Source organism: Colletes latitarsis, chromosome 13 (genome assembly GCF_051014445.1).
Source record: "Colletes latitarsis isolate SP2378_abdomen chromosome 13, iyColLati1, whole genome shotgun sequence".
Lineage (NCBI taxonomy): Eukaryota > Metazoa > Arthropoda > Insecta > Hymenoptera > Colletidae > Colletes > Colletes latitarsis.
Genome location: NC_135146.1, coordinates 11640674 through 11656740, shown reverse-complemented (window position 1 = coordinate 11656740; position 16067 = coordinate 11640674). Strand labels below are relative to the sequence as shown.

The 16067-nt window shown below is 29.1% G+C and overlaps 1 protein-coding gene across 3 annotated transcripts in view; it reads left to right on the top strand.

Moving 5' to 3' along the window:
• LOC143349297 (cholecystokinin receptor type A) overlaps nucleotides 1-12067 on the top strand; it is a 62281-nt gene extending 50214 nt beyond the window's left edge. For 2 of the 3 annotated variants that reach the window (XM_076780430.1, XM_076780431.1), the window contains exons 8-10: nucleotides 3736-3954; nucleotides 6869-7304; nucleotides 11124-12067. In XM_076780430.1, coding sequence (XP_076636545.1) covers nucleotides 3736-3954; nucleotides 6869-7304; nucleotides 11124-11161 — 693 coding nt within the window. In that variant the 3' untranslated portion in view covers nucleotides 11162-12067. The remainder of the gene's footprint in view (nucleotides 1-3735; nucleotides 3955-6868; nucleotides 7305-11123) is intronic. The other variant, XM_076780432.1, reaches the window with a different exon arrangement.
• Nucleotides 12068-16067: the final 4000 nt, after the last annotated feature.

Genomic DNA, 16067 nt, shown 5'->3' with positions numbered 1-16067 from the left:
AAAGTATCGAAGTATTTTAGTATTTTTGATAAACCATTTAATTTAAAAAGAATAATTAGAAAGTTTGAAGTATTAGTTAGAAAAGTATCGAAGTATTTTAGTATTTTTGATCAATTATCTAATTTAAAAAGAATAATTAGAAAGTTTGAAATATTAGAAAAGTATCGAAGTATTTTAGTATTGTTGGATAAATTATCTAATTTAAAAAGAATAATTAGAAAGTTTGAAATATTAGAAAAATATCGAAGTATTTTAGAATTGTTGGACAAATCATTTAATTTAAAAAGAATAATTAGATAATTTGAAATATTATTATTAAATCTATTGATTAGAAATCGTATCGAAAAAGTATTTAGAAAAAGTATCGAAGTATTTTAGTATTGTTGGACAAATCATTTAATTTAAAAAGAATAATTAGAAAGTTTGAAATATTATTATTAAATCTATTGATTAGAAATCGTATCGAAAAAGTATTTAGAAAAAGTATCGAAGTATTTTAGTATTGTTAGATAAATCATTTAATTTAAAAAGAATGATCAGAAAGATTGAAATATTAGTTGAATAAAAATTGATATTAGAAAAGGATCGAGGTATTTTAGTAATTTTGATAAATTATTCAATTTAAAAAGAACACACAGAAATTTAGAAACTTGATTTTATAATTATAAATGGTTCGTCACTGAAATCTAGTTAATTTGTAGAATATGAAGACAATGAATAAGTGTAATCAAAGTGTTGTTTAATGTCAACTAGTGCATCGTTTTCTTTTCTTACTTTGAATACGACGCTTTACGTTGTTTCCTCAATTATTCATTCGAATGAATAGCATGAATATGAATCTAAAACCCTTTGTAAATTAAGTGTGAAATATAATTGATCGATGCTTGGTCTTTATTACCTGTGATTAAAAATGGGTACACAGAGTACAGTGGCTATTTACGATTAAATTAATAACAATATTTTCTATACAAATATATCACACGTATTCTCGACAGTCTGTAAAACAATATCAAATAAACAAAAAACGATGATATTTGTTCTCATATCAATAGATTTCTTTTCATTTCAAATCAATAGATTTTATTTCAAATCAATAGTTTTTATTTCAAATCGATAGATTTTATTTCATTTCAAATCAATAGATTTCATTTCATTTCAAATCAATAATTTCATTTCAAATTAATAGAATTCATTTCAAATCAATAGATTCCATTTCAAATCAATAGATTTTATTTCAAATCAATAGTTTTCATTTCAAATCGATGGATTTTATTCCATTTTAAATCTATAGATTTCTTTTCATTTCAAATCAATAGTTTTCATTTCAAATCAATAGATTTCATTCCATTTTAAATCAATAGTCTTCATTTCAAATCGACAGATTTTATTTCATTTCAAATCAATAGATTTCATTTCATTTCAAATCAATAATTTCATTTCAAATTAATAGAATTCATTTCAAATCAATAGATTTCATTTCAAATCAATAGATTTCATTTCAAATTAATAGATTTCATTTCAAATCAATAGATTTTATTTCAAATCAATAGTTTTCATTTCAAATCGATGGATTTTATTCCATTTTAAATCTATAGATTTCTTTTCATTTCAAATCAATAGTTTTCATTTCAAATCAATAGATTTCATTCCATTCCAAATCAATAGATTTCATTCCATTCCAAATCAATAGATTTCATTTTATTTCAAATCAATAGATTTCATTCCATTTTAAAACAATAGATTTCATTTTATTTTAAATCAATAGATTTCATTTCAAATCAATAGATTTCATTTCAAATTAATAGATTTCATTTCAAATCAATAGATTTCATTTCAAATCAATAGATTTTATTTCAAATCAATAGTTTTCATTTCAAATCGATGGATTTTATTCCATTTTAAATCTATAGATTTCTTTTCATTTCAAATCAATAGTTTTCATTTCAAATCAATAGATTTCATTCCATTTGAAATCAATAGATTTCATTCCATTCCAAATCAATAGATTTCATTTTATTTCAAATCAATAGATTTCATTCCATTTGAAATCAATAGATTTCATTCCATTCCAAATCAATAGATTTCATTTTATTTCAAATCAATAGATTTCATTCCATTTGAAATCAATAGATTTCATTCCATTCCAAATCAATAGATTTCATTTTATTTCAAATCAATAGATTTCATTCCATTTGAAATCAATAGATTTCATTCCATTCCAAATCAATAGATTTCATTCCATTTTAAAACAATAGATTTCATTTTATTTTAAATCAATAGATTTCATTTCAAATCAATAGATTTCATTTCAAATCAATAGATTTCATTTCAAATTAATAGATTTCATTTCAAATCAATAGATTCCATTTCAAATCAATAGATTTTATTTCAAATCAATAGTTTTCATTTCAATTCAATAAATTTCATTCCATTTCCATGAATGAGTCAGAACTCATAAACTGTGGAGCTAAAAATTAGTGAAACTGATAACTTTAATACGATCATTTAATCTCTAAGAAAAATTGACAAAGTTTAACCATACATAGATGTTCGAAAGTAGCAACAAAAAAGTAGATTATAAAATCCATTTGAAAATCATCCTCAAAGAATATACCGTAGTTTGATGAAACTTTCCGGTCGAAACTTGCTGTTTTTCGACATAGTTTCCCCCAAAACAATCAAAACTTTGTTTCACCAGTTTACCGTCTATTATATTTCTGTTGCCAAAAGCTCTGTTCTTTCCTTACTAAACTTTTCCTTGCAGTCTTAAGCACGGGAATTTCATCTTTATTAACATTGCCTTCGAACTTGCAAGCTCTTTGTTGCGTAAAAAACATTCCTATGCATTATTAAACCTAAGAATACTTACACTGAAATATTAATAATTCCGTATCGATCGATAAAAAATTATTAATATTATTTCTACAAATAAATATATTGCAAATAAATGAGTCTTAACACGTGGTGTGCAATTTTTAATATTATATTATCGAGGGAGAATGATTAAACTTTATTACAATTATCAAAGGAACATGTATTTTTCCAACCAAAGGATTTCATTATTACTGCGTAGATATTACTCAGTTATAATTACATTTGTTCAATTCTGAAGAATGAAGAATATTTCGAAATTTTTTCCAATATACAAGTTTTTCAAACACGTAAAATAGAATGTTATTAAAATACATAAAAAATTACGTAGATTCTACAGAAATAATTTTAAAGTACTATTAATCCTGTGTTTATTAAATTAGTTTCCAGTTAAATTACAAAGATACTTCAATGTAGACGTACATTTTTCCAACCAAAGTATTGCAATATTGCATAGACGTTATCAGTCATAATTATATTTAATTTCAAAGTATCGTGAAAAATTCTGTTTTGCAGTTTTTGTTAATATTACATGAATTCTTCGAAGGAGATTGAAATTAAAATATAAATTAAAATTATAATACAAACATAAATTAAAATTAAAATACAAACATAAATTAAAATGTAAATACAAACATAAATTAAAATGTAAATTGAAATTAAAATATAAGTCACATAGATTTTGCAGAATTATTTAATTTCTTATAATCCAAAACATCTATTAATAATTCTGGTGTTATCAGTGGATGTTAACATTCTCGTGCAATATTTTTCTTCGTCGAAATCTTTTTCTGGTTTTCGACTGGTTTGATATGGCGTCAACTTTTCGATTTAACGATGTACCGTCATGTTTTTTCTAACAAGGTACGCGTCCAGCGAACAAGGCTCTCCAGGATTCTCTCCGGGAAATGTCAAAGATCGGATTTCCCCCATGAATCGCGAATACAGATTCGGTCCAACGGGAGTAATTACTCGGCCAAGGATTCGAAGGATATTAGCGAGGATCAACAAGAATGTCCATTTGGCAGGCAACACGCGATACGCAGTAATTACGTTGGCAAAAGCATCGAAGCTAAAAAAAAGGTATCCACGCGTTGAAAAGTTCCACAAAAATATTATCTATTATTCACGACACACGAATTTCCCTACTACGATATTTATTAACTCGTTTAAATATTTTTCACACACCCCAAAACATATCTAATCTTTCTTCTAACATTTTTTAATTCCATACAAAATTTTTCACAGACTTCAATTACATTTATTCTTTCGAATGACGTTTATTAATTTGTTTACTAATTTCAAAGTTTCTTAAAAAATTTCACTTTGCAATTTTCACCATTACTTCTCAAAATAAAGCAGAATAAAATTAAAGTACAAAAAAATTCACAAAATCGTAAAATATATTCCAAAATTCTCGAAACCCATTTTCTCAACATTTCGACTCGATATTCTTTATATTTTATATTTTATATTTGTTTTATTAATTATATTTTATTTATTTTAATTATAACTATATTTAATTTCAAAGTTCCTTAAAAAATTTCACTTTGCAATTTTCACCATTACTTCTCAAAATAAACCAGAATAAAATTAAAGTACAAAAAAATGTAGAAAATCGTAAAATACACTTCAAAATTCTCGAATCCCATTTTCTCAACATTTCGACTCGAAATTCGATTATTTTAGTTCTATAGTAACCAAGTCATAGCAATATTAAATTTATTTTAATTATAACTATATTTAATTTCAAAGTTCCTTAAAAAATTTCACTTTGCAATTTTCACCATTACTTCTCAAAATAAACTAGAATAAAATTAAACTACAAAAAAATTCACAAAATCGTAATAAAAAAAACTCTAAAATTCTCGACATTTCGACTCGAGATTCGATTATTTTAGCTCTATAATAACCAAGTCATAGCAATATTAAATTTATTTTAATTATAACTATATTTAATTTCAAAGTTCCTTAAAAAATTTCATTTTGCAATTTTCACTATTACACAATTCTCAAAACACATAAATCAGAATAAAATTAAAGTACAAAAAAATTTACGAAATCGTAAAATATACTCCAAAATTCTCGAATTCCATTTTCTCGACATTTCGACTCGAAATTCGATTATTTTAGCTCTATAGTAACCAAGTCATAGCAATATTAAATTTATATTTTATTTATTTTAATTATAATTATATTTAATTTCAAAGTTTCTTAAAAAATTTCAGTTTGCAATTTTCACTATTACCTAACTTTTCAAAATGAACTAGAATAAAATTAAACTACAAAAAAATTCACAAAATCGTAAAATACATTCTAAAATTCTCGACATTTCGACGCGAGATTCGATTACTTTAGCTCTATAGTAACCAAGTCATAGCAATATTAAATTTATATTTGTTTTATTAATCATATTTTATTTATTTTAATTATAACTATATTTAATTTCAAAGTTTCTAGAAAAATTTCATTTTGCAATTTTCACTATTACACAATTCTCAAAACACATAAACCAGAATAAAATTAAACTACAAAAAAATTTACGAAATCGTAAAATATACTCCAAAATTCTCGAATCCCATTTTCTTAACATTTCGACTCGAAATTCGATTATTTTAGCTCTATAGTAACAAAGTCATAGCAATATTAAATTTATTTTAATTATAACTATATTTAATTTCAAAGTTTCTTAAAAAATTTCATTTTGCAATTTTCACCATTACTTCTCAAAATAAACCAGAATAAAATTAAACTACAAAAAAATTCACAAAATCGTAAAATATATTCCAAAATTCTCGAATTCCATTTTCTCAACATTTCGACTCGAAATTCGATTATTTTAGCTCTATAGTAACCAAGTCATAGCAATATTAAATTTACATTTTATTTATTTTAATTATAACTATATTTAATTTCAATGTTCCTTAAAAAATTTCACTTTGCAATTTTCACCATTACTTCTCAAAATAAACTAGAATAAAATTAAACTACAAAAAAATTCACAAAATCGTAAAATACACTCTAAAATTCTCGTCATTTCGACTCGAGATTCGATTATTTTAGCTCTATAATAACCAAGTCATAGCAATATTAAATTTATTTTAATTATAATTATATTTAATTTCAAAGTTTCTTGAAAAATTTCACTTTGCAATTTTCACCAGTACCTAACTTTTCAAAATGAACCAGAATAAAATTAAACTACAAAAAAATTCACAAAATCGTAAAATGTATTCCAAAATTCTCGAATTCCATTTTCTCAACATTTTGACTCGAAATTCGATTATTTTAGCTCTATAGTAACCAAGTCATAGCAATATTAAATTTATATTTTATATTTTATATTTTATATTTGTTTTATTAATTATATTTAATTTCAAAGTTCCTTAAAAAATTTCATTTTGCAATTTTCACTATTACCTAACTTCTCAAAATAAACCAGAATAAAATTAAAGTACAAAAAAATGTACAAAATCGTAAAATACACTCCAAAATTCTCGAATCCTATTTTCTCAACAATTCAACTCGAGATTCGATTATTTTAGCTCTATAGTAACCAAGTCATAGCAATATTAAATTTATATTTTATTTATTTTAATTATAACTATATTTAATTTCAAAGTTTCTTACAAAATTTCATTTTGCAATTTTCACTATTACCTAGCTTTTCAAAATGAACCAGAATAAAATTAAACTACAAAAAAATTCACAAAATCGTAAAATACACTCTAAAATTCTCGTCATTTCGACTCGAGATTCGATTATCTTACCTCTATAGTAACAAAGTCATCTATACATGGCGTGTAAAAGTGTTCATTTCACGAAACACTACCGTAAACTATTATCAAAGAGACCATATTAAAATCACGTAGCAGAGACCACAGGTCTCCTACCTGCGTACGATTGGTAGGGATGGATCCCTTCTTGCGGTCTCTCCAGCATTGGCCTAGTCAGTCGAGAACAATTAAGTACGTTGATCGCGTCGCGTTGATTTCAGGTGATCAGAATGTTGTTCGTGATCGTGCTCGAGTTTTTCATCTGCTGGGCGCCGCTGCACGTGATCAATACGTGGTACCTTTTCGCCCCGAAGTTGGTGTATTCCGTGGTCGGGAGCACAGGGATCATCCTCGTGCAGCTGCTAGCCTACGTCTCCAGTTGCTGCAACCCCATCACCTACTGCTTCATGAACAGAAAGTTTCGTCAGGCGTTCCTCGGCCTCTTTGGCTGCCATCGTTGTTGGAGGTACGTTCGAATCGCGACCTTGCGTGAAATTTACGTGGCAAAACGAGAAACAAATTACAGAGTCGGGTGCAGGAACAGCGACGTGGCCATGACGTCCACGAGGAACGCGATGCAGGGTGCGAACAACAGCGAACTGAGCGGGAACGAGTCCACGGTTTACCTTGGCAAAGCTTCCCTCGTCGCCAGATCCGGTACTTAAACTCAATTTTTCTAACTATTTGTCTGAGGGTCAGTTCTCCTAATATGAGACGATATTTTTATAGTGTTTCATTTGTGGGACTTTTATTAAAACTTCAAATTAAATTTAAAATTTTAAATTTGAAAATGGTTTAGGGAATGTTTACCTTTTTTTATTGAGGTTGTGACATTCTATAGTAGGCTCATAGTGCTCATATTTAGAGATTAGGAGTTTATAGGATATTCTATGCTTCTTTGACAGGTAAAATTTAGAATATAATAATTAGGGAATGTTTACCTTTTTTTTTACTGAGGTTCTGACATTTCATAATAGGCTCATAGTGCTCATACTTAAATATTAGGAATTTATAGTAAATTTTATGCTTCTTTGACAGGTAAAATTTAGAATATAATAATTAGGAAATGTTTAGAGAGTGTTTACTTTTTTTTACTGAGGTTCTGACATTTCATAGTAGGCTCATAGTGCTCATACTTAAATATTAGGAATTTATAGGAAATTTTATGCTCTTCTGATAGGTAAAATTTAGAATATAATAATTAGGGATTGTTTAGAAAGTGTTTACTTTTTTTTACTGAGGATTTGACATTTCATATTAGGCTCATAGTGCTCATATTTAAATATTAAGAGTTTATAGTAAATTTTATGCTTTGTTGACAGGTAAAATTTAGAATATAATAATTAGGGAATGTTTAGAGAGTGTTTACTCTTTTTACTGAGGTTCTGACATTTCATATTAGGCTCACAGTGCTCATATTTAGATATTATGAATTTTTAGGAAATATTATGCTTCTTTGACAGGTAAAATTTAGAATATAATAATTAGGGTTTGCTCAATTTTTCTATCTATTTGTCTGAGGGCCAGTTCTTCTAATATGAGACGATATTTTTATAGTGTTTCATTCGTGGAACTTTTATTGAAACTTCAAATTAAATTTAAAATTTAAAATTTGAAAATGGTTTAGGGAATGATTACCTTTTTTTGCTGAGGTTGTGACATTCTATAGTAGGCTCATAGTGCTCATATTTAAATATTAGGAATTTATAGTAAATTTTATGCTTCTTTGACAGGTAAAATTTAGAATATAATAATTAGGGAATGTTTAGGGAATGTTTACTTTTTTTTACTGAGGCTCTGACATTTCATAGTAGGCTCATAGTGCTCATACTTAAATATTAGGAATGTATAGTAAATTTTATGCTTCTTTGACAGGTAAAATTTAGAATATAATAATTAGGAAATGTTTAGGAAATGTTTACTTTTTTTCTACTGAGGTTCTGACTTTCTATAGTAGGCTCATAGTGCTCATACTTAAATATTAGGAATTTATAGTAAATTTTATGCTTCTTTGACAGGTAAATTTAAAAATATAATGATTAGGAAATGTTTATTTTTTTTTTACTGAGATCCTCACTTTCTAAATATTTTTATATCGTTTTATTTCTCATTTTATTCTTTGATTCTGGATAATTTTTACTAATAAGATATTTAAATATTTTTGTAGTATTTTTTTTTCATACTTTATTTCTTGCTAAAGAAGCCTGTAAATATTTTTGTGTTTTTATACTGTTTTATTTCTCATTTTCTCACTTTCCATATTGGGCTCATATACAGAGTGTTCGACCAACCCTGGGAAAAATTTTAATAAAATAAGACGAAAATCAAGAATAGCAATTTGTTGATTGAGGCTTCATTAAAAATTTATTAACAATTAAATTAAAAAATTTCAAATCGTTCTGGAAAAATTATTTTCGGTTGCACGAGTCGATTACAATCATTTTTTGTCATTACACATACCCACGAATTCCTACGCATTTTCGAGAAAAAAATTCTTTTCCGAAAATATAATGTCTGACCATACCGTCGATATGTTTCACTGAAATTTCATGTGAATCTTTAAAACATCATAACTCCTGAACGGATTGAAGGATTTCCATTTTCAAAAAAGCAAACAACGCGTATTTTAGTGGAGAATATGTAGAAATTCTGACAATATTCGAAAAGTTGATTCTTCACCCCGAAAAATGAGAAAAACCACTTAGAAATGGTCCAATTTTGAAACAACCATAACTCCTACAATAATGAATAGATTGGATTGAAACTTTTTTCTGAAGTAGAGCTCATGAGTACCTATAAAAAAGTATTACACAACTTTCCTGTATAGCGTCAAATAAAATTACTAAAAATGAAAAACGAGTTTCTAAGAAAAATCGACAGGGGGTAGCTGCCTAAATTTTTTGACGAAAAAAAAAATTTCAAATCATTCTAAAAAAATTATATCTAGTTGCAGGGGCAAAAAAGAATCATTTTTGGTGAAGAAACATATTCCCGAAATCCTACTCATTTCCTAGAAAAAAAATTCGAGAAGTGTGAAATTTTTTGACAAAATTAAAAAATTTCAAATCGTTCTCGAAAAATTATTTTCAATTGCAGGGGTCAATTACAATAATTCAAATTAGGAACGTATTACATATTAGGCCAACTGACCCTATTATTTTACATTTCCTTTAAGGATTCACTTTTACTATAAAAGCAAATCGTAACACGAAATAAAAATAAATCGATGTTATAGATGATCCATTTATAACGAAAATTTAATAATCATTTTTGATTTTCGAGTATTCAAATATTTTACAAGAGAAATTTAGTTGTTAATATTTATCTAATTCATTATTCTGCATCCGAGAATTCATTTTCCCCATAAAACTAAATCGTTACACGAAATAAAAATAAATCGATGTTCCAGATGATCCATTTATAACAAAAATTTAATAATCATTTTTGATTTTCGAGTATTCAAATATTTTACAAGAGAAATTTAGTTGTTAATATTTATCTAATTCATTATTCTGCATCTGAGAATTCATTTCCCCCATAAAACTAAATCGTTACACGAAATAAAAATAAATCGATCTTATAGATGATCCATTTATAACGAAAATTTAATAATCATTTTTGATTTTCGAGTATTCAAATATTTTACTAGAGAAATTTAGTTGTTAATATTTATCTAATTCATTATTCTGCATCTGAGAATTCATTTCCCCCATAAAACTAAATCGTTACACGAAATAAAAATAAATCGATCTTATAGATGTCCTATTTATAACGAAAATTTAATAATCATTTTTGATTTTCGAGTATTCAAATATTTTACAAGAGAAATTTAGTTGTTAATATTTATCTAATTCATTATTCTGCATCTGAGAATTAATTTCCCCCATAAAACTAAATCGTTACACGAAATAAAAATAAATCGATGTTCCAGATGTCCTATTTTTCCTTCAAAAAAAAAGATTCAAATCCAAATTGGAAAAGGTAGCTTTTAATAATCGAAACAATATATAACGTAATAAAGTCATCTATATCACCGATATTAGCTGACCTAGAAAAAAGAACACGCCAGCAAAACAATACCCCACTATTCTAGTTTTGCATATGCAATATGAACGATTCGATGCATTTCGTTTCAAAATGCGTTTGCATATCATAACAATACACAAACAAAAACACTAGAACTACCAAAGTGGTCGAAATTATTCGTAATTTCCAACAAAACTTGTAAAAAACTTACTCCACTAAATATTTGAAACTCCATAATTTTTCTTAAGAAAACAAGTGAAAACTTACTTCTATTACATCATGCATTTCTTCACCTATCTATCCTTTCCACACACTATAATTATCGTTATTTCTACTATTAAAACTCTTCGTGTATAATAGTAATCCTCACACAAGAATTCCCCTAAAAATACTCGTTTAATTGTTGTGTAGAATCTAATTAACCTGATTTCAGTATAATTTCGTTTACAGAGGTGGTGAGGCTTCTGGAGGAGGAAGATCGCGTCTAGTATAGGTCGAACGTTCCCTGCAGCGATATTTCGCGACCAAACGTAATGCTGCTGCAAACTGGTAACAAACACGATGACTTTTTCTTAAAAATATCTTGGCAATCGTCCAACGACAGGGTCACTTTGCCTAAAAACGAGCAACGTCTCGCGAATTACGATCCACAGTCTTGCTCATCGAGATCGTCCCGCGATCTCAATTTCCTGTACGGCTGATAGCAACGTGCACATAATTCGAAACAGAAAATGTGAAAACACGTACTTCAACGTCCCAAGGCACAACGGAGACTAATCGAATTCTTTTTATTAACTCTCCGAGTCGAAACGTTTCGGGGGGATCGATTTCCCTCGTAAAACTAAAAATTATTACGTTGTTTTAGTTTTTAACACCGCTCTGTAAAGTCCAACCATCCACCGAGCAGCTCAGCTTTCTTTCGCGATGGGAAAGGTAATGGAATTTTTATATTTCATAACCCGGAATTAAAGTGTGACAACAAAGGAATACAAACTATGATGAAAAGATCATTTCGTTTATAGGGATCGCTAAAAAGTTTCATGCTCCAATATCGAGCCTTGAAAAATTCTTAAATCGACGTGAAAGACATGTTTTTTATTAATTTCTGTTGGAAAGAATGACTCGTAGAGCTAATAAACAATGCTTTGATATTTTTTTAATTTGTTCGTAGCGTTTCCTTTCGACCAACGTTTTTATACAGGGGCAATATCGTTGCTTAATTATAAAATGCGAATTTGAATTGTCGACTTGCAGTTAGTTGTAAGAAATTCGATAAACTGAATTCCTAAGCCGTAGTAATAACGAATAAAAATTGTAGAGAGTATTTGTTATCGAATAAAAGGAGATATTCATCTATAAATAGAGAATAATAAATGTACGAAAATGGGTGATTAGGATTTGATTGAATACTGACCCATTCCTATGCACATATTTGTTCGAAAATTTTCTAATTCTAAAAGCAATTGATCAAAAATTGAGAGAATATTTTAAAAATTGAGAATTTCAATGAATAAATATGTCCATGTAAAATAATTTATTTTTATTTACAATTATTAGCAACTTTTATTACGTTACTATATGTTTGAAACTTATTGTTTTGTGCAGATGCTGACTTTATGATTTTACTGTTGCACCACCACACTTATTCACGTTTTCTAGGTTCCCAAGTAAGTACAGATTCAACATTTCGCAAAATTCTATTATATTAATTTTATTGGGAGATTCTAGAGCCCAAAATAAGACGAAAATGAAGAATACCAATTCGTTAATTGAAGCTTCATTAAAAAGTTATTAACGTTTAAAGTTCGTGTGAGACTGCAATCTGCACACTTCAACTTTAAACGTTAATAACTTTTAAACGAAGCCTCCATCGACAAATTGGTATTCTTCATTTTCGTCTTATTTTGGCCCCCAAAATCTGTCGTTACATTTTTTTTCAGAATGGCTGAACTCCCTGTATAATTTTTAAATAATTCATTTGGTAAAATGATTTTTTCGTTCTCCTTTACCCACCAGATGTAATATGTGCTTCTAATCCATTCAAACTATTGTTTTGTTTGCAGTTGTTGTTTGATTTTGTTATGTTTGTAAACTAGAACGTGCATCGAATCTCTGGACACACTGACTGCATCGCAAGAACCTTCGTCAGGTGAGTTTCGCGCGAAAGTTCAAGGTAGTGAAACAAGAAAAGCCATGAGTTAGGAAATTCGATGTTCCATCGCGCGCAGGCGTGCAAATCAATTTCATCGACAGGAAATAGGTGGGATCGGATTAGGAAGTTGTTTCCATCGAAAGGGGCTTTTAATTAAGTTCAACCAGTTCCTATCTTCGAAAATGGATTATTGTATGAGGAACGAGGAATTTTGTTTCGAAAGAAACACAAAGCATTATTACGAAAATTGAATAATTTATTACAAATAGCCACTTCTGTCACGTTCGTAGCTTCTTAAATATCTCTTCAGTTTATTTGAGCAGAATCTGCATGATAAATTGTATAAAGCAAGACGCTCGAAGGAATCGAAGTATTTCGTTTAAATTATTTTTCTTTCATATATCCACGTAACATCGAGTTAGCTTCAAACACGAGTTAATACAATTTTCTTTAGAAGCATCCCTCAACAATGAAGCTGCAGCTTTCGAATAGTTATAATTCCACATCCTGTGTCGGTGCAATGATATTACAAATTCCTTGAGAAAACTGTTATGAATTACGGTTTATGAGCACGACTTTCCTTTTTGAGGAATATAGACACAGGAAAAAATTCGATCACTTTACACGGGTGCAATTCCAAAACTACTGATGCTTTATTCAAAATTAAACCACCATTAACTGCGGTAAAGCTTCCTCTTTAAAATTGCTTTTTGGTTTTTCTCGATCTGACTTCCCGTTTCGAAGATATCGTAATTTAAATAAAAGCGTAATTTTCGAAAGATTCTCTTATGGCGCTACTAACGCGTATTAAAAATTCTAAAATTTTGCACGCCTGTAATTCCAAAACTACTGATGCTTTGTTCAAAATTAAACCACCATTAGCTGCGGTAAAGCTTCCTCTTTAAAATTGCTTTTTGGTTTTTCTCAATCTGACTTCCCGTTTTCGAGATATCGTAATTTAAATGAAAGCGTAATTTTCGAAAAATTCTCTTATGGCGCTACTAACGCTTATTAAAAATTCTAAAACTTCACACGCCTGTAATTCCAAAACTACTGGTGCGTTATTCAAAATTAAACCACCATTAACTGCGGTAAAGCTTCCTCTTTAAAATTGCTTTTTGGTTTTTCTCGATACGACTTCCCGTTTCGAAGATATCGTAATTTAAATGAAAGCGTAATTTTCGAAAAATTCTCTTATGGCGATACTAACGCTTATTAAAAATTCTAAAACTTTACACGCCTGTAATTCCAAAACTACTGGTGCGTTATTCAAAATTAAACCACCATTAGCGGCGGTGAAGCTTCCTCTTTGAAATTGGTTTTTGGTTTTTGTCGATCTGACTTCCCGGTTTCGAGATATCGTAATTTAAATGAAAGCGTAATTTTCGAAAAATTCTCCTATGGCGCTACTAACGCGTATTAAAAATTCTAAAACTTTACACGCCTGTAATTCCAAAACTACTGGTGCTTTATTCAAAATTAAACCACCATTAGCTGTGGCAAAGCTTCCTCTTTAAAATTGCTTTTTGGTTTTTGTCGATCTGACTTCCCGTTTTCGAGATATCGTAATTTATATAAGAACGTAATTTTCGAAAAATTCTCTTATGGCGCTACTAATGCGTATTAAAAATTCTAAAACTTTACACGCTTGTAATTCCAAAACTACTGGTGCGTTATTCAAAATTAAACCACCATTAGTTGCGGCAAAGCTTCCTCTTTAAAATTGCTTTTTGGTTTTTTTCGATCTGACTTCCCGTTTCGAAGATATCGTAATTTAAATGAAAGCGTAATTTTCGAAAAATTCTTCTATGGTGATACTAACGCGTATTAAAAATTCTAAAACTTTACACGCCTGTAATTCCAAAACTACTGGTGCTTTATTCAAAATTAAATCACCATTAACTGCGGTAAAGCTTCCTCTTTAAAATTGCTTTTTGGTTTTTGTCGATCTGACTTCCCGTTTTCGAGATATCGTAATTTAAATGAAAGCGTAATTTTAGAAAAATTCTCTTATGGCGCTTCCCGTGCTACAGCAGCCTACTGACGCGTATTAAAATTACGAAAACTTTGAATACGTGCAATTCCAAAACCACTGGTCCTTTATTCAAAATTAAACCGCCATTAGCGGCGGTGAAGCTTCCTCTTTGAAATTGGTTTTTGGTTTTTGTCGATCGGACTTTCCGTTTTCGAGATATCGTAATTTATGTAAAAGGTAATTTTTCTTAATTCGACTATCGCTGTCTTCGTCTGACGCGTCGCGTGGGACCTCCTTGTCGCACGTTGACCGACTGACCGAATGAATGAGTGACGTCACGTTTACTACTTACTACGAGTCACGTACGGTCAACGACCTTGACTAGGCCGTAGTAAAAATGTAAACAAACGGAACTAGCCACCGCATCGACTCGAAACTAAAATCGTCATATCTCCGGAACTAATAAAGCTATCGACTCTCACAAACGCTCATTTTAAAGGGTATCTCATCCCCTATCTACTGACCATATCATCTACTATAATTTATGCTCTCTTCTATGTTTATTTTGACATTTACTTTGACTCTACATACCCAAAGAAGTTTTAACAATTCAGTCTCAATATAACTAACATTTTTAGTAAACAAAGTGCAGTTACCGTGCATCGTAACGAAGAGATAATAGTTTAGCTATCTTAATTCTCTAACATTTTCAGATCACACAACGAAAATACACCCCCATGTTATGAAACGAAGGCATTTTACATTGTCCATGTTTCCCCTTGCTCCCAGTGCAAACAATTTCTCCAACGTTCGTGTAATTTTTGATATTTTCAGAGGAAATATCTTTCGCTAAAATTGAAATTTTTATTTAGAGAGGATTGATTATAAAGTTCCTTCGTTCCACAGTTGTCTTTTAATTTCAATAAATCGACATGTTTCGACGAAATGTACAGGGGGGGCATCAGCGACGACGAACACGATTAATTTCATTTTTCGCATGAGAAATTCGCGGGCTTAAAGGTCCCTTGTTTCCGTTAAAACGTTTCTCATGCAAAGCAGGCATTTTAATCCCGCGACACCGGAATGGAGCAAGTTTATCGTTTCAGTCGGCAAGACGGAACTCGACTAAAGTGGAATAGAGTGTCAGTGTACCTACAGCATAGGAATACTAAATGACAATGTTATGCAAAGACAGGAAGCTCGCAAAATATAAGATTCTCCAATTATTTATCGACCCTTTGGCGAAAATAGTCTCACTCAACGATGC